Source organism: Salvelinus fontinalis, chromosome 19, assembly GCF_029448725.1.
Source record: "Salvelinus fontinalis isolate EN_2023a chromosome 19, ASM2944872v1, whole genome shotgun sequence".
NCBI lineage: Eukaryota > Metazoa > Chordata > Actinopteri > Salmoniformes > Salmonidae > Salvelinus > Salvelinus fontinalis.
The window spans coordinates 14,838,368-14,858,138 of record NC_074683.1 but is presented as its reverse complement, the minus strand read 5'-3'; the positions used below and the strand labels follow the sequence as shown (position 1 = coordinate 14,858,138).

At 43.4% G+C, this 19,771-nt stretch overlaps 1 protein-coding gene across 20 annotated transcripts in view; it reads right to left on the bottom strand.

Annotated features, from left to right (window-relative positions):
- mycbp2 (MYC binding protein 2) overlaps positions 1–19,771 on the bottom strand; it is a 211,337-nt gene that overhangs the window by 121,842 nt on the left and 69,724 nt on the right. For 18 of the 20 annotated variants that reach the window (XM_055870888.1, XM_055870878.1, XM_055870882.1 and 15 more), the window contains 11 exons: positions 18,711–18,875; positions 18,184–18,342; positions 17,722–17,926; positions 17,111–17,256; positions 11,464–11,574; positions 6,435–6,554; positions 2,948–3,029; positions 2,724–2,841; positions 2,108–2,312; positions 1,541–1,694; positions 416–588 (listed from right to left, as the gene is read on the bottom strand). In XM_055870888.1, the coding sequence (XP_055726863.1) occupies positions 416–588; positions 1,541–1,694; positions 2,108–2,312; positions 2,724–2,841; positions 2,948–3,029; positions 6,435–6,554; positions 11,464–11,574; positions 17,111–17,256; positions 17,722–17,926; positions 18,184–18,342; positions 18,711–18,875 (1,638 nt within the window). The remainder of the gene's footprint in view (positions 1–415; positions 589–1,540; positions 1,695–2,107; positions 2,313–2,723; positions 2,842–2,947; positions 3,030–6,434; positions 6,555–11,463; positions 11,575–17,110; positions 17,257–17,721; positions 17,927–18,183; positions 18,343–18,710; positions 18,876–19,771) is intronic. The other 2 variants (XM_055870885.1, XM_055870897.1) reach the window with 1 other exon arrangement.

The following is a 19,771-nucleotide window of genomic DNA, read 5'->3' as shown; positions in this document are numbered from 1 at the left end:
CAAGCTAGCTAGCTTCTTTACATCGATTTGATGCAGTAAAGACAGGCACTGCCAGATGGGATGATAACCTAGATAACCTATGGCATTTACAGGTTTGTCTAACTGAAGTAAATAGTAACAGTATGAATCAAATAGCCGACTGTAATTCCTAGCCAACATGGCAAAAATACGGGTTAACTAAATCGCTAAATTGCTTATATTCATTAGTGTTCACCATAGCAAATCGTAAGAATTCATTTTGCAACGGAAAACAAAAAAAGATAACCTTAATGGACAAGTTCAGGTAGTCCCTCCCAGTTTCAGCCTGACTGCTTCCGTTTCGTTCCTAGTGAATATGTACTTTCTACCATACGATTCCTCAGTAAATACCAGCAGAAACAGGTCCATAATATTAATATTATCATTGTGGTTATACCTAGTATGTGCAGGGCTACGTGGGAGCGGGTGGTGCTGGCATGGTCTCCATCGGGCAGTGCCAGCTCTGGGCTGAGGATGCTGCAGCGGGCCTCTAGGTTCGTGGCCGATGGCACACGGCCATCTGCTATAACGGCATTGTAGCACCACATCTCCTTTGACGCCGGCTGAAACCTACAGGTGAGAGATCAGGGAAGAGTTGAAAGGTCAAATAGAGGGTGTTAAAGGATGTGTGTGCGTGTGAGGTTAAAAAGTTAGTGCATTCGGAAAGTATTCAGACCCCTTCCCTTCTTTCACATTTTGTTACGTTACAGCCTAATTCTAAAATTGATTGAATACAACATTTTACTCATCAATCTACACACAATACCCAATAATGACAAAGTAAAAACAGGTTTAACATTTTTTTGGCAAATAAAAAAATCGTATTAACATAACTATTCAGAGCCTTTGCTATGAGACTTCAAATTGAGCTCAGGTAAACCCTGTTTCCATTTATCATCCGTAGAGCTCCGAGATAGGATTGTGTTGAGGCACATATCGGGGGAAGGGTACCAACAGTTCTGCAGCATTTAAGGTCCCCAAGAACACAGTGGCCTCCATCATCCTACAGCCCAGCTCTACAATTCTCTGTGTTAAAGTGAGTTAAACGTTGAAAAATAAGACCCTGATCAATTAAATTCTTGTATTTTTTAATCAAAGAACAAACTACCTCTCACCGTTTGAAACTCCCTCCAGTACTATTCTTTACAGAGGGAAAAGAGAAAAAAAAGGTAAAAGCCCTTATGAATATGGGTTTGGAAATTCCTGTCTGTTACATTTTAAAGGAGATTCAGCAGGGACAGTGAGCCTCAAACGATACCATACTCCCCATATAGTTCATGCTAGATTCACCCTATAGGGCCGACCCTAACCGTACTGATCAGGCTCTACTTTATACTTTCCCATTGTGCTTTACAGCAATTATGGTAACCAAGTTACGTTTCAGCTCGGTAGTGTGAAAACGGTAATAGTGCACTATATTTGCTACAAAGACGCAGCTAAACTCAGACAAGGAAAGAGGGAGGGAGGGAGAGGGAGTGTGCGCGAGAGTGAGTGTTAAAGATTGAAATAAAGAGAGTCTGACCTCCAGATGACGTTGTAGACGGGGTCGAGACAGAGGCCGAAGCCCCGCAGGTCCTCCTGCTCGGAGTCGTTGAAGGTGTGGCAGCTGCCATCTAGCTTGTTGATGAGCAGGCATTTAAAGGGAGGAGGCTCCGATACAGAGGTGGGGACTAAGCCTGGTCGGACACAAAGAAGAAAGGTTCAGGCTAATGCACTATTTTCGTTGGGTGGAATCTTTTAGCTAAAATGGCATTGTATATTTTTTATTATTTAATCTAAAATTTATATCATATTTTGTGTAATACCTTCATAAGACATTTCCAGATAGAGGTTTTGAGTGAAGGATCAATCCTAACTTGCATGGGAATCATACATTTATGTCAATGGAAGTTGTGCATGAAAGTTTGCTTTCACCAAGCATCTCAAGAGTAGCAGCGCTATTCTAGGATCAGGTCCCACCTGTCCATGTAATATAATCCATTAAGATCTACACCTCGAGATCAGCATTACTAATTTGAGACGCTTTATTAACGTGAGTCCTGATCTCAGGTTAAGGTTAGGACCTTAGTGCAGAAGGTGTGCCACTTACCGATGATGTCTTTGCTAGCGAAGATCTCGGAGGTAGCCAGGACGTGCGAGTTGATCAGGGCCTCGTCTATTCTCAGGAAGGTCTGGTCGCCGCTGGCCCCAATCCAAGTGGCCTTGCGGCCGTACTTGGCACCAATGTTGTGCATGGGGGAGGGCTTGGCGTTCCAGTAGGGCATGTCCAGGATTGGCCGACCCAGCTGCCCTTTCTGAGGAGACATTTATGTAATTTCAGTCCATACGTTACAGTCATTTTAGCAATTTTGTCATGTCAGTCATCTTATTTAGAATGACTTCCAAATCACTGCATTCAACAAAAGTACGTAAAACAACCATGATCAGACAAGAGAGAGAAGTCAGTATCCTCATTATGTGGTCCCCCACATTTCAAATACGATACAATATTCATCTCTACGCATTCAATAACATTTTCAGCAATGGAAAAAGTAACATTGCAAAGATTTGACCATTACAACAAGGTCAATAAGGAACATTTGGGATCCGGGTTGGGGGTTAGATACAATGCAATGGTTCTAGTTAAATCAGGAAAACAAAGTCAGAGAAAAATCACATCTGTGTAAAAAAAAAAAAGACATTGAACCCGTAGGGGCGTGGCGTACCGAGAAGCTGCCGAAGGTGAAGACCTGTCCGTCCATGAGGAGCACTGCCGTGTGGTTACTGCCAGCTGTCACCTGGACACACGGACCTGGGAGAGCCTGCACCAGTGTGGGAGATCCCCTACACAGACACAGAGAGAGGGGGGAAAGAGAGGGCGTTAAAACCCAGATTCATTTCTTTATCGTCTGTTTACTAATCATTTGTGTGCGTGCGTGTCAGTGGGCACCTTGAGTTGACATCTCCGTGTCCAAGCTGGCCATGCTGACCGTAGCCAAATGTATAGACATCCCCATTCTCCAACAGCACCACTACAGGACAGGACCAGAGAAAAAAACATGTCATAACGTCATCATGACATATTAAATACCACATAATATCACTTATCGCAATGTGGTGTGTACATTCAGCATATTCAGATGCCCATCAACCTGAAGGTGCCCAAACATAGGCAACAACGCTTGATACTGAATAAACTATTGTAAAGGATTAATTGTATGTAGAAATATTTGTGGAAATATGCTGAACAAAAATAAACGCAAAGGTGTAAAGTGTTGGTTCCATGTGCTGAAATAAAAGATCCCAGAAATTTTCCATACGCACAAATGGCTTCTCTCTCCGATTTCTTTAATAAAATTTGATTACAGTCCTTTTAGTGAGCATTTCTCCTTCGCCAAGATAATCCATCCACCTGACAGGTGTGGCATATCAAAAAGCTGATTAAACAGCATGATCATTACCCAATAAAAGTCCATTTTAAATGTGCAGTTTTGTCAAACACCAAAATGCCAGTTTTGAGGGAGCGTGCAATTGACATGCTGACAGCAGAAATTTCCACCAGAGCTGTTGCCAGATAATTGAATGTTAATTTCTCTACCATAAGCCACCTCCAACGTAGTTTTAGAGAATTTGGCAGCACATCTAACCGGCCTCACGACCGCAGGAACACAACCACAGGAACTCTACATCTGGCTTCTTCACATGCGGGATTGTCTGTGACCAGCCACCCGGGACAGCTGATGAAACACCGGGGCTGCACAACTGTTGGTTTTTGCACAACATAACTTCTGCAAACTGTCAGAAACCGTCTCAGGGAAGCTCACCTGAGTGCTCGTTGTCCTCACCAGGGCCTTGACCGACTTCAGTTGGCACGCGGGAGAAGTGTGCTCTTCACGGATGAATCCCGGTTTCAACTGTACCGGGCAGATTGTGTGTATGGTGTTGTGTGAGTGAGCGGTTTGCTGATGTCTACGTTGTGAACAGAGTGCCCCCATGGTGGGGTTACGGCATAGGCAGGTCAATGAACACAATTGCATTTTATCAATGGCAATTTGAATGCACAAAGATACCGTGATAAATCCTGAGGCCCATTGTCGTGCCATTCATCCGCCGACATCACTTCATGTTTCAGCATGATAATGCACGGCCCCATGTCACAAGGATCTGTACACAATTCCTGGAAGCTGAAAATGTCCCAGTTCTTCCATGGCTGCATACTCAGACATGTCATCCATTGAGCATGTTTGGGATGCTCTGGATTGACGTGTACGACAGCATGTTCCAGTTCCCGCCAATATCCAACAACTACGCACAGCCATTGAAGAGGAGTGGGACAACATTCCACATGCTACAGTCAACAGCCTGATCAACTCTATGCACTGCATGAGGCAAATGGTGGTCACACCAGATAGACTGGTTTTCTGATCCACGCCCCTACTTCATTTTTATTTTTATTTGTGACTAACAGAGCAATCAAACTAGAGCCTAATGGACTTATTTAAATTGACGGATTTCCTTATATGAAATGTAACTCAGTCAAATCTTTGAAATTGTTGCATGTTGCATTTATTGTTGGTCAGTGTATATCAAATGGAAAAAAAGTTTTTGCTTAGATCGAGTCAAGGATATGTTTTGAATAATTCCTAGAAAAAAACATATCCTATTTTCGTTTCCCTTACAATAAAGACATTACAGTATAATCCATTTGATCAACTTTATTTGTTGATTTGATTAGTAATAGAAATATAGTAATTTAGTCCAGTTACAGCTTCTTTAGACAAAGTAGAAACGGAAAAGATAATAATAGAATCAGCCAGGTCACAGGTCAAATTGTGAGCCGTATCTCTAAACAAAAGCACCAGTTCATTAATTATAAAAAGATAAATTGCATAAATAAATGTTTGTGGAAATATATTCATGACAAGATACAATATAAAACAGACTTATTGATCAGTTGGCTCTGTTCTGGCTTTTCTGCGGTGAGGCTCAGCCATCGGGGTCAGAGGCTCGAAGTCAAGGCTTTTATATCCAATCCTCCATCCGACTCAAACTCATCTAAATTGCGTCCATTCGTTTGGTTAGGATTGACATTGTGAACTACAAACATTGTATGTTGTACTCGGTTTCTGATTTGACTCATTTTCCAGCCTTTCATAATACAATAGTTAGTGTTCTAAATTCAATCAATCACTCTCTTCACCCTCATCATTCAGTTCATTGAAGTCACATGCGCCATAATCAATTTATCTCTGCTTTCCATCGCCATTCATCCGCTGACGACAGAATAACAGAATAGCCTATTTTAATTTGATTGCGTTACTAGTTTTTACTTAGAAACCAGGGCAATGCTGCCGCGGAAGTTGTCATGTGCTGGATGCATGGACAGTATGGTTATTTTTGAAAAAGTGACATTTGGAAATAGAGCTGCACCTCTTGAACTTTGAGAGCTATTTGACAAAGGTAAGTGTCACAGAACCTGCAGAATATGCTCTTTCGGATACTATATAGAAATCAAAATGTTTACCTGCTTGTGACTCTGAAGGAGGATTTGATAAAGTGATGCTCTATTCCCTGCATCTGTCAATTACAAGATGCACCTATGTCTTCATGTACAATTTGACAACTGATAGGCCTAATTATTAATTTGACAATTGATGGGCCTCAGATTATTAGGCTAACTGTTATTATATGTGAAGTTAGTTTTGGTATAGTTTAGCGGTAGTTTCGATGGTCCGGCTGTGCAGGCTGACTGGGATCGTTTGTTTCCTGCTCATCAACTTGGATAGAGTCAAGGATATGTTTTGCATTATTCTAAAGGCTTACTGCAACAAATTGAATCTTTCATTTCCCTTATATTACATTCAATTAGTCATAGAGCTACAGTCAATAAAACCGTCCTGTAATAGCTTATTTTTACAAATTAAAACGTAAGAGAGAAGGAGGGGTGTCTAAAGTGGAGTATATATACTGGTAGCGGTGGAACTATGTCTTGGTCTGAATACAGCTGTGTCGACCCTTTGGGAAGAATTAAACCTCCGTGAGTTATTTACTCTGAAAAATTAGAACCTAACACTAGGCACACCACAAACTTCATTTTACCAAGTTCCTGTGAAGCAATTGTAATGAGTCTGCCACAACATTCCCAAGAGTCTTCTCATTAGCAATGGTTAGTTTGTGTTTCATTTCATTGTGTATTAAAACACAATTTGATATCATTGTCAGGGGTTCTCTCAAATAGTTTGAATGGGGAATTGAGCTTCCCGGGAAAATGTTGACAAAGGAAGCAACCATAACAAAAAGTGGTGGGGCTCAGTGAAGGGTCAATTCCTTTCTATTGAAATACCTTTATGACCTGTGGCTATTTGATATGTGGCCAGAAGACACTCATCAACACAAACACCAAGAAGTGAATGACAGGAAGTGGCCAGGGGACCTACCTGAATGGTGGAGGCCGCAGCTGACCTGCACAGCTGTCATCTCGCAGTCGAAACGCACCGCCCCCGGAGGGTAAGTGGTGATCTTACTGACGTCCTTCTCCCCTCGCTCGCTGCTCCCTTCTGCAAAGGTGAACAGGCCGTCAGATAGGTGGAGAGAGGGAAGGATGGAGCAGGTAGGAGAGAGACAGAGGGGGGTAGGGGTTAAGAAAGAGGGAGAGAACTCTGTTTGCAGCTTTAGAGATGGGTGTCTCAGGATCGGAACACCGACAGTCCTGGGGAAGCTGAAATGAGCAAGTGATTCCGAGAAAAAAAAGGAGAGAAGGAAGAAAAGGCAATGAAGGCATGCGAAAAGGTAAAAAAAGGTAAAAACTCTCAAAATCTCAAACAGAGCAGGACTCTGGGGCTTGTTAAGATTGCTCCATGTTCAATTTCAATGTGGTGTATCGCTTGTAGGTGCTTGTGACACCTAACTACACAGCAACAGAATCCAGGGCTTAGTCCACTTCTTTCCAGCATCCTTTTAAAACGTTCGGGAAAATACTGTCCTACCTGTTCTGTATAAAAGTTTAAACTAACGTTACTTAAGTTTCAAGAGGAGTGCAAAATAGGGGTACAAGCACACACCCTCTCCCCTTGATGCTTTACCTCTATAGTAGCATAATATCCTATATTTGACCTTCAAAAACAAGTGATATCAAATGTTAATTATTTGTCACGTGCCGAACACAACATCTGTAAAATGTACAGTGAAATGCTCACTTATAAGCCCTTAACCAACAAAGCAGTTAGGAAAAATAAGTAAAAAGTAGATAAGTAAAAAATAATTAAAGAGCAGCAGTAAAATAACAGTAATGAGGCTACATACAGGGGGCACCGGTACAGAGTCAATGTGCGGGTGTTGGAGTCATGCCTGGCCGTGCAGTCATGAGTGAACAGGGAGTACAGGAGGGAACTGAGAACGCACCCCTGAGGGGCCCCCGTGTTGAGGATCAGTGTGGCGGATGTGTTGTTACCTACCCTTACCACCTGGGGGCGGCCTGTCAGGAATTCCAGGATCCAGTTGCAGAGGGAGGTGTTTAATCCCATGGTCCTTAGCTTATTGATGAGCTTTGAGGGCACTATGGGTTGAACGCTGAGCTGTAGTCAATGACCAGCATTCTCACGTATGTGTTCCTTTTGGCTAGGTGGGAAAGGGCAGTTTGGAGTGCAATAGAGATTGCATCTGTGGATCTGTTGGGGCAGTATACAAATTTGAGTGGGTCTAGGGTTTCTGGGATAATGGTGTTGATGTGGGCCATGACCAGCCTTTCAAAGCACTTCATGGCGACACACTTGAGTACTACGGGTCGGTAGTCATTTAGGCAGGTTACCTTAGTGTTCTTGGGCACAGGGACTATGGTGGTCTGCTTGAAACATGTTGGTATTACAGACTCAGACAGGGACAGGTTTAAAATGTCAGTGAAGACACTTGCCAGTTGGTCAGCGCATGCTCGGAGTACACGTTCTGGTAATCCGTCTGGCCCTAAGGCCTTGTGAATGTTGACCTGTTTAAAGGTCTTACATCGGCTACGGAGAGCGTGATCACACAGTAGTCCAGAACAGCTGATGCTCTCATGCATGCTTCAGTGTTGCTTGCCTCGAAAAGAGCATAGAAGTAATTCAGCTCGTCTGGAAGGCTCATGTCACTGGGCAGCTCGCGGCTGTGCTTCCCTTTGTAATCTGTAATAGTTTGCAAGCCCTGCCGCATCCGACGAGCGTCGGAACCGGTGTAGTACAATTCAATCTTTATTTATTTATTTATTTTATTTTACCGTTATTTTACCAGGTAAGTTGACTGAGAACACGTTCTCATTTGCAGCAACGACCTGGGGAATAGTTACAGGGGAGAGGAGGGGGATGAATGAGCCAATTGTAAACTGGGGATTATTAGGTGACCATGATGGTTTGAGGGCCAGATTGGGAATTTAGCCAGGACACCGGGGTTAACACCCCTACTCTTACGATAAGTGCCATGGGATCTTTAATGACCTCAGAGTCAGGACACCCGTTTAACGTCCCATCCGAAAGACGGCACCCTACACAGGGCAGTGTCCCCAATCACTGCCCTGGGGCATTGGGATATTTTTTTAGACCAGAGGAAAGAGTGCCTCCTACTGGCCCTCCAACACCACTTCCAGCAGCATCTGGTCTCCCATCCAGGGCCTGACCAGGACCAACCCTGCTTAGCTTCAGAAGCAAGCCAGTAGTGGTATGCAGGGTGGTATGCTGCTGGCATACAATACAATTCAATCTTAAGTGACATGCTTTAGAAAATCCATCCTCCCTTAGAATTTTTTTCTATCCAAAGTCAATACCTAGACATTCCCCTCGTCTCAACCTCAGAACCATCAATTGAGGGGGAGAAATTCGGGTAGAAGAGGGAAAGATCTTAGAATAGAATTATCTTAATGGGTAAACCAGTTTGACATATTATTAATCCTGATTAGAATAGTGGGATGGTTCTCTTTTACATCTTCTATCTGCATTTTCCACTACAACATCTTAAAGCTGCAATGTGTAACTTTTTAGGCTACCCGACCAAATTCACATAGAAATGTGAGATATATATTTGTCACTCATTGAAAGCAAGTCTAAGGACCGGTGGATCTATTCTATGTGCACTATTTCTCTGTTTCCAGTTACAGGTAGTTTTTGCGTCTTTTACGTTTGGTTTTGTACACCAGCTTCAAACAGCTGAAAATACAAAATATTTAGTTATTGAAAATATACAGTATTTCACAGGGGTTTAGCTGATACAATGTTTATCTACACTATAGATTGCTTGTTTTGTCAAAGTGAAATTAGGAGAAATACTAGAATTTTAACAACCAGGAAATGGTGGAGCATATTGCACCTTTAATTTGTTGCTTCCAAATATAACCACAGGGAACAGACACAATCTAGTTATACCAATTAGTTATTATCCATTAAGGATATTTTAAAATGTGCCCTGTTCAGATAAAAAAAAAAATATATTATTATTTAATTTGTTACTATAAATACTAATTTGAAAGCCTGCACCGATGTCTAGGGTAACATAAAATAGGCGCAATTGGTGTCGGAAGTCTAGCCGTCACAACTTCCCTCCTCTCTGATCTATCCCATAATAATCTGCTTGTTGAGGCTAGGTACTTTGACAACGCCTGATGTTTCACATGCATCTAATTCTGCTGTATAAGTCGACGGCCACTGTAAGAAATCTACTCTGCTGCTTAGAGAGTTGTTCAATCGAGTTGGTCTGTCATACAGATTTTTCTTTAACAAAAGTAGTGTCGCCGTCCAAGGACTCGAGTGCCAAAGCAGAAGAAGAATTAACATAGACTCCCAATTGTTTCTTATTCTCCGCACCAGAGATGCCCCAGAGAGAGGAAACCAATTTAGAATGGGTCTTTAATTAAAAGGGGCAGATCAAAAAAGTGCAAATCTGTCACCACCCCACTGTTTCAGGAAACAGCTGGGGGATGGGGCTGGAGAAATGTAACCACTGTCAAATTCATAGACAGAGCTATGGATGCATGGACTGACCATCCCTGAGATCAAAATTATAGTCCTAACCATGTTTTGAAGCTATATGGTGTTTGTTTACAATTGCATCGTTTACAAACGAGTAGAAAAAGCTTATATTTTCGGTTCTGATGGGGTTAGATAAATTATGCATTTATAAGTTATATTCTTCAAGAATCAATGGCTATACACCGTATATCGTGAATTATTTTTTATTTTTTTTGTAGCAATCGCATTGTTGCAATCACATTTGAAGGAGCTGTCCTAGAGAGGGAATGCACATTTAGGTTCCAACTCCAAAGAATGATGAAGGCATCTTGTACATATTCACGAATTGGGTGTGGGAATTTCCACGTGGCGTTGATAAACATCAACAAATAGGGCACTGACAGGTGTCAGCGTGGCTAACTGGCATGCTAACCTTCTCTACAGTCGGGAAGTATTCAGACACCTTGAATTTTCCACATTTTGTTACATTACAACCTTATTCTGAAATTGCTTAAATTGTTTCCCCCCCCTCATCAATCTACACACAATACCCCATAATAACAATGCAATTTTTATTTACATGTATAAAAAAAAACTGAAATACCACATTCAGACCTTCACTCAGAACTTTGTTGAAACGCCTTCAGCAGCGATTACAGCCTCGAGTCTTCTTGGCACAAGAGGTCGACCGATTAATTGGAATGGCCGATTTCAAGTTTTCATAACAATCGGAAATTTGTATTTTTTGACACCGATTTGGCAGGTTTTTTATTTTATTTTTTACACCTTTATTTCATCTATTTAACTAGGCAAGTCAGTTAAGAACACATTCTTATTTTCAATGACGGCCTAGGAACGGTGGGTTAAATGCCTCGTTCAGGGGCAGAATGACAGATCTTTACCTTGTCAGCTCGGGGATTCAATCTTGCAACCTTACAGTTAACTAGTCCAACGCTCTAACCACCTGATTACATTGCACTCCATGAGGAGCCTGCCTGGTACGCGAATGCAGTAGAAGCCAAGGTAAGTTGCTAGCTAGCATTAAACTTATCTTATAAAAAACAATCAATCAATCATAATCACTAGTTAACTACACATGGTTGATGATATTACTAGTTTATCTAACGTGTCCTGCGTTGCATATAATCGATGCGGTGCGTATCGTTGCGCCAATGTGTACCTAACCATAAACATCAATGCCTTTCTTAAAATCAATACACAGCAGTATATATTTTTTAACCTGCATATTTAGCTAAAAGAAATCCAGTTTAGCAGGCCATATTAACCAGGTGAAATTGTGTCACTTCTCTTGCGTTCATTGCATGCAGAGTCAGTGTATATGCAACAATTTGGGCTTACCAAACTCTTACCTGCCGACATCCACAAACCCACACCCACCACTGTAACTATGCTCAATATTTGATCCTCTGCTCTCTTTCTGCTCTCCAAACCAAAACACACACACACAGATCTTCCCCTAACCCCTCCTAGCCCATACCTTGTCCCTCCTCCAGCCGGTGTCGGCGGTTGATCCGCTGGCGTTTCTCCTCCTGCCGGATCTGGATGTGCTCCTGGATGTTGACTCCTGGTGGGGGAGGGACAGGCACAGCTGAAACACACACCAAAGAGAGAACCAGGTGGAGGAGACAACACATAACATGGATGAATGATGGCGGGAGGAGACATGGAGAAGCGATGCGTCTATACATTTGCCTTGAAACTGATATGAGGTAATTTTACTGTTTCACTAGACTCAAAATTCTAACCAAATCACACTTTCTCACTATTGGTTCACATTACTAATTCCTCCTAATAGAAAGGCACCTGGCCCGGTTAAAAAATCCTCTTAGAAAGATTTTCAATTTAGCATTAACACTGGAGTGATAGATGTGCAGATGATGTGCAAGTAGAGATACTGGGGTGCAAAAAAAACAAAAAATAAATAATATGGGGATGAGGTAGGTTGGGTGGGCTATTTACCGATGTGCTGTGTACAGGTGCAGTGATCGGTGAACTGCTCTGACAGCTGATGCTTAAAGTTAGTGAGGGAGATATGAGTCTCCAGCTTCAGTGATTTTTGCAATTCTTTCCAGTCATTGGCAGTAGAGAGGTGGAAGGAAAGGAGGTGTTGGCTTTGGGGATGACCAGTGAAATATACCTGCTGGAGTGCGTGCTATGGGTGGGTGTTGCTATGGTGACCAGTGAGCTCAGATTAGGCAAGACTTTACCAAGCAGAGACGTATAGATGACCTAGAGCCAGTGGGTTTGGCGACAAATATGAATCAAGGGCCAGCCAACGAGAGCATACAGATCCCAGTGGTGGGTAGAATATGGGGCTTTGGTGACAAAACGGATGGCACTGTGATAGACTACATCCAGTTTGCTGAGTAGAGTGTTGGAGGCTATTTTGTAAATGACATCGCCGAAGTCAAGGAACAGTAGGATAGTCAGTTTGACGAGGGTATGTTTGGCAGCTTGAGTGAAGGAGGCTTTGTTGCCAAATAGGAAGCCGATTCTAGATTTAATTTTGGATTGAAGACGGCTTAATGTGAGTCTGGAAGGAGAGTTTACAGTCTAACCAGACACCTAGGTATTTGTAGTTGTTCACATATTCTAAGTCATAGCCATCCAGAGTAGTGATGCTAGTCAGGCGGGCGGGTGCGGGCAGCGATCGGTTGAAGAGCATGCATTTCATTTTACTAGCATTTAAGAGCAGTTGGAGGCCACAGAAGGAGAGCTGTATGGCATAGAAGCTCGTTTGGAGGTCAGTTAACACAGTGTCCAAAGAAGGGCCAGATGTATACAGAATGGTATCGTCTGCGTATAGGTGGATCAGAGAATCAGCAGCAGCAAGAGCGACATTGATATATACAGAGAAAAGAGTAGGTCCGAGAATTGAACCCTGTGGCACCCCCATAGAGACTGCCAGAGGTCGGAAGAAAAGGCCTTCCGATTTGACACACTGAATTCTGTCTGAGAAGTAGTTGGTGAACCAGGCGAGGCAGTAATTTGAGAAACCAAGGCTATTGAGTCTGCCGATAAGAATGCATTGATTGACAGAGTCAAAAGCCTTGGCCAGGTCAATGAAGACAGCTGCACAGTACTGTATTTTATCGATGGCGGTTATGATATCGTTTAGGACCTTGAGCATGGTTGAGGTGCACCCATGACCAGCTCGGAAACCAGATTGCATAGCGGAGAAGGTACGGTGGGATTCGAAATGGTCAGTGATCTGCTTGTTCACTTGGCTTTCGAAGACATAAGGCAGGGCAGAATTGACAAGAGTTTGTAACAGTTTGGGTCTAGAGTGTCTCCAGCTTTGAAGAGGGGGATGACCGAGGCAGCTTTCCAATCTTTAGGGATCTCAGACGATACGAAAGAGAGGTTGAACAGGGGTTGCAACAATTGCAGCGGAGAATTTTAGAAAGAGAGGGTCCAGATTGTCTAGCCTGGCTGATTTGTAGGGGTCCAGATTTTGCAGCTCTTTCAGATTATCAGCTATCTAGATTTGGGTGAAGGAGAAGCGGAGGGGGCTTGGGCAAGTTCCTGTGGGGGGTGCAGAGCTGTTGGCCGGGGTAGGGGAAGCAAGGTGGAAAGCATGACCAGCCATAGAAAAATGCTTATTGAAATCATCAATTATCGTAGATTAATTGGTGGTGACAGTGTTTCCTATCCTCAGTGCAGTGGGCAGCTGGGAGGAAGTGCTCTTATTCTCCATAGACTATATAGTGCCAAAACTTTTGGGAATTTGTGCTACAGGAAGCAAATTTCTGTTTGAAAAAGCTAGCCTTAGCTTTCCTAAATGACTGCGTATATTGGTTCCTAACTTCCCTGAAAAAAAAAGTTGCAAATCGCGGGGAATATTCGATGCCAATGCATTACACTACAGGATGTTTTTGTACTGGTCAGGGGCAGTCAAGTCTGGAGTGAACCAAGGGCTTCATCTGTTATTAGTTCTACATTTTTTGAATGGGGCATGCTTATTTAAGATGGTGAGGAAAGCACTTTTAAAGAATAACCAGGCATCCTCTACTGACGGGATGAGGTCAATATTTTTCCAGGACACCCGGGCCAGGTCGATTAGAAAGGCCTGCTCGCTGAAGTGTTTTAGGGAGTGTTTGACAGTGATGAGGGGTGGTCGTTTGACCGCGAACCCGTTACGGGCGCAGGCAATGATCACTGAGATCCTGGTTGAAGACAAGCAGAGGGCAAATTGGGAGGGAGCCCGTGTTTACGGATTTAGGGTTGTACCTGGTAGGGTCCTTGATAATTTGAGCTTGAGGGAATCTAGCTTAGATTGTAGGATGGCCGGGGGGTTAAGCATATCCCCGTTTCGGTCACCTAACAGTATGAACTCTGAAGATAAATGGGGGGCAATCAATTCACATATGGTGTCCAGGTTTTTTTTTTAAGTAGAAGCTCTTACTGTTTGGGCACAGACCTGGCAGGAATGACAGAACTCTGCAGACTATCTCTGCAGTAGATTGCAACTCCGCCCCCTTTGGCAGTTCTATCTTGACGGAAAATGTTGTAGTTGGGGATGGAAAACGTCATAATTTTTCGTGGCCTTCCTAAGCCAGGATTCAGGCGGCACGGCTAGGACATCAGGGTTGGCGGAGTGTGCTAAAGCAGTGAATAAAACAAACTTAGGGAGGAGGCTTCTGATGTTAACATGCATGAAATCAAGGCTTTTACGGTTACAGAAGGCATCAAATGAGAGCGCCTGGGGAATAGGTGTGGTACTGGGGAATACAGGGCCTGGATTAAAAACTCTACATCACCAGAAAAACAGAGGAGGAGTAGGATAAGGGTACGGCTAAAGGCTATAAGAACTGGTCGTCTAGTGCGTTGGGAACAGAGTAAAAGGAGCCGATTTCTGGGCGTGGTAGAATAGATTAAAGGCACAATGTACAGACAGGGTATGGTAGGATGTGAGTACAGTAGAGGTAAACCTAGGCGTTGAGTGACGATGAGAGAGGTTGCGTCTCTGGGGACACTAGTTAAGCCAGGTGAGGTCTCCGCATGTGTGGGGGGTGGGACAAAAGAGCTATCTAAGGCATGTTGAGTGGGACAGTGGGTTCTACAGTGAAATAAAACAATGAGAACTAACCGAGAAAGCGCTAGACAAGGAATATTGACATTAGACGGGCATAAAGCAATCACGGGTGGTGATCGGAAGAGCTAAGACAACAACGGGAAAATGGCGATGAATGGACAGAGCGTGTCATTTGGTACACACAGGGCCTGAGTTCGAGGCTGAGGCCGACAGATAAACCAAAAGAGGTACCGCTTTAGTGAACAGTCCAGCAGGCATCAGCAGTGTAGCCGAGTGATCATAGGGTCTAATGAGCAGCAATAGGGGAGTCAGGGAGCAGTTCAGTAGTCAGTACTACGCTAGGCGAGCAGGACACACAGCGTTCAGAAAGCTAGCGGGCCGGGGATAACGGATGGGTCTTCGGCGGAACCGCAACGGAAAAGCCTGTTGAAACCACATCAGATGATTACGTCGGCAGACCAGTCGTGATGGATCGGCGGGGCTCCGTGTCGACAATGAAGGGTCCAGGCCAATTGGCAAAATAGGTATTGTAGCCCAATAATTAGCTGGTCTATGGGCCTAGCTCAAATCTAACTCAAGGCTAACTAGTGCTTGCTTCGGGACAGAGGCGTTAGCTAACAGTAGCCACTCGGTTGCAGCTAGCTAACTGCGATGATCCGGTGTAATGGCCCAGAGCTTGCGGCAGGAATCCGGTGATGTGGCAGGGAGAAGCAGTCCGATATGCTCTGGGTTGATATCGCGCTGTGCAGACCGGCAGGTATTGTCCGAGCTAAAGGTGACGACCGCTAGCCATGGCTAACAACGACTGATCGCTAGTAGCTAGTTAGCTCCAGATGGAGGTTCCAGTTATAAGGAATAAAAGTAGCAGATACGTACCACATTGGGTGAGGCGGGTTGCAGGAAAGTATATTTAGTTCGTAGATAGAAAGTGAGATTAAAATATATACGACAAAAAAAAAAAGACTATTTACACAGGATAAGACAAAGACAAACACACTGCTACGCCATCTTGGATACAGATGTAGGAATTATATGATGAGAACATTACAATCTTTTTATAGTCAATAATTCCCTTTTGCCCATACTTTTGATTAAGAATATTAATAAGCTCACCGTTTTGACACCACAAAATCAAACAAATTTGCTAAATAGCGCTGCTAATAGCTCAATTGAAAATACTGCGATGGAAGAAATTCCTTTATAACTTTCTACCACTTCCTGGATTTAGTCATTTAAGTTCAGACTGAACGATATTATCAATCAATAAAAAATATATAAAGTCTATGAACTAAGCAACTGACTACATGTTCTTTAACTAACCCATTCCTGGTCTAGGGAAAACACTGTGTGAGACATGTAGCAATGTTTAAGCAATGTGCTGACATGGAATGACAGACAAAAGATACATAAAAGAAGCAGACAACATTGATGTCTTGTGGGTCATGACTGTTTGCAAATGAATACATCAAACCGGAACATGCAGATAGACTACATATACAAATGTATGTGGACACCTCTACAAATTAGTGGATTCTGCTATGCCAGGAGAACGCTACCTGCCCCAATGCATAACGCCAATTGTAAGGTTTGGTGGAAGAGGAATAATGGTCAGGGACTGTTTTTCATGGTTCGAGCCTGGGCCCCTTAGTTCCAGTGAAGGGAAATCTTAACGCTACAGCATACAATGACATTCTAGACGATTCTGTGCTTCCAACTTTGTGGGAACAGTTTGAGGGAAGGCCCTTTCATGAGTATGTCCCTGAGCACAAAGCCAGGTCTATACAGAAAGGTTTGTCGAGATCACAGATCAGTGGATAAATTGGAACGCCGACTGCGAGCCAGGCCTAATCGCCCAACATCAGTGCCCGACCTCACTAATGCTCGTGGCTCAATGGAAGCCAGTCCCTGCAGCAATGTTCCAACATCTAGTGGAAAGCCTTCCCAGAAGAGTGGAGGCTATTCAAGCTGCAAAGGGGGGACCAATTTCATATTAATGCCCAAGACTATGGAATAAGATTTTCGACAAACAGGTGTCCAAATAATTTTGGTCATGTAATGTATATTGAGCAACTGTTATTGTGTGTTATACCTAGTAGTAGGTCTAGTGGTATCATCTCCTTGACAGCGTCAAAGATGCCCCTCTGTCTAGCCTCCTGTCCATCCAGCTCCCTGGCGCAGGCCTTACAGCAGCCACACGCTGAGCAGCCAGACTCCCCCGAACCACAGCCACAGATACTGAGAGGGAGAGAGATACACACACACAACAAATTACACAAGTAGACACACACACATACAGAGAGACAAACATCAAAATAAACACGAGCAAACACAGACATCCACAAAGACACAAGACAAACAAAATCACACAAACACAGAGAAACAAATATTAGTGCATCTGATCAGCATTCTGACTCTGCAATAGTGATTAGTAAAGACAGTTCACTGAGCACACTAGAAATAGAAAATAGACTTAACCATTTCCCCGACAACAAAAAAATCTTAGTCGAAATTTTAAAACGTGTATTTTCCCATATATATATATATATATATATGTCTGCATTTCCTTCCTACGACAACGGAGAAACCTGGGGTTGAGGATGGACGGAATGAAAGAAAGATGTGTGACAAGGACATCCGGAAATGTGAGCATGTCCAAGTTGTTAAGGTTTTAGAAGTCATGTAGTGTATGCCCAGCATTACCCTCCGGGTACTCTGTCGGGCCGTCCGCTGCTGACACAGCTGGCTCCGTAGCCGGTGCAGTCTCCACACACGGTGCACACCATGCACTGGTCCAGCTTCCACTTGTGCATGCCCGGCTGGCACATCATGCTCTTCTCCTCCTTCTCCTCCAGCTCATCCTCCAGATCCTCTTCCATGGCCGTCGCCATGCTCTCAATGCCAAATGCTACAGGGTGTAGAGAAGACATGTTTATTATATTTAAAGTGCGTTTTCACACACATGGGTGATACATGCAAAATACAGTAAATATACATGCCCCCCCCAAAAAATGTGGGTCTGTGTTTATGTGTGCATATGGTATAATAAAGTATGTTTGCGTTGGGGGGGGGGGGGGGGGGGGGGGGGTAATTGGTGTGCTCATGCGTGCATCCGTGTATGCGTGTGTATGTGCATAGTGTATGTGTGTCCATCATGCATGTTACCTTTCCCTGCCTGGTTCATGGCCCCGGTTTCTCGGCCACACTGGCCCTTGTTGTTAACCCCAAACGTCCAGACCTCTCCGATCTTGGTCAGGACACAGGTGTGGGCCTTCCCCATGGCTACCTGGGTTACAATGTGACCCTTCAGGTCTGAAACCTGGCCTGGAAGGGGCACAAGAGAGACGGCAGAACACAATGATACTGTATAGTGACTGTTGAAGACCTAGCCTCATCCCAACAATCATGCTACGTTCCACTTAACGGAACAGAACTCAGTCTGAATTTCCAGGCTACAAAAGAACATTATCAAACCAACAAGGCTTTTAATAAAGCTGTCTTTGATAGCCACATTGTAATATGTCAGTATAATATTTTTCATTTATGAAACATGTGCACGAATGAACACTACCCAGATAAAGCCCCTCTGTCCCAATCAAGCTCATCAGCATCGCTAACGCACATTAACAATTGTGAACATTTGCCAAACACAACCCAAAATAAACCTGTTCCCCTGTCTCTACCCCACTCACAGGTGCTGTCGCTGTAGATGGCGTCCTTGCCGAACATGTAGAGCTCTCCGTCTTTGGTGACGATGCCGCTGCTGCCGTTGTTGCAGGCCGTGTTCACCGCCGTCTTGGTCTCCAGCTTCATCATCTTCTTGGGCTTGTAGGGCTTCGGTTGGCGCCGGCTTTTGGCTGGAGAGTAGACCGTAGAGATAAAACAGATGTCTCCGTGCAAAAGACAACACTGGTGAAGTGGTAGATAAATGTGATAGTGATAGGTCAAAGTTCGTTGGAATTTATTCTGAATAAAATGCTTTTCTCATTGAAGACCGTCATCCTTACCAAAAGACACAGAATGTTATTTTTTGTTGTTGTGTGTGTGTGAAAGCGATGTCTGTTCTCATCCATGTGTGTTCTCGTCTGTGTAGGTGTGAAATATAATAAAAAAATGTATTTATCCCATGAGCCGAATACAAGGGCTGTAGACTTCACCGTGAAATGCTTGCTTTACGAGCCCTTACCAACAAAACAAATAGTAACACAAGAGGAATAAAATATTCCAGAATTAAGCTGTATACGGGGACTTTAATGAACCTTTATTTTAACGGGGTGTCATATTGAGCCCACGCCTCTTTTTCAAACGAACCCTACACAATACAAACACACAATTACTAAACTACATAAAAGAAAATAACAAAACATGATCATAAAAAATAAATCTTCACTTAGAGCAATCCCCACTAATGTTTTAAAATCCCGAAAGACCAACAGGCATTCAAGCCTGATCCTCCGTGCAACATTTGTGGAATATAAAAACCAAAAGCAGCTCTACCCAAATCAGAAGCCACCCTTGGAACCTCTAGCACTATCTTGTGCTCTTGTACTGTATTCTATTGTTTGATCTTCATGAGTGTTTCTGCAGGAGCGCTTTGTAAATAAACTAAGCAACCTTTTTGAAACAATACACAATGGTGAGTTCTACAATTATCACCAGTAATGAATCAAAGGGCACAATAGAAAACAGCAGGTTTAAGGGTGGAAGCTTCTGCGGCCTATTGAGTACCAGTACCAGATCGATGTGCAGGGGT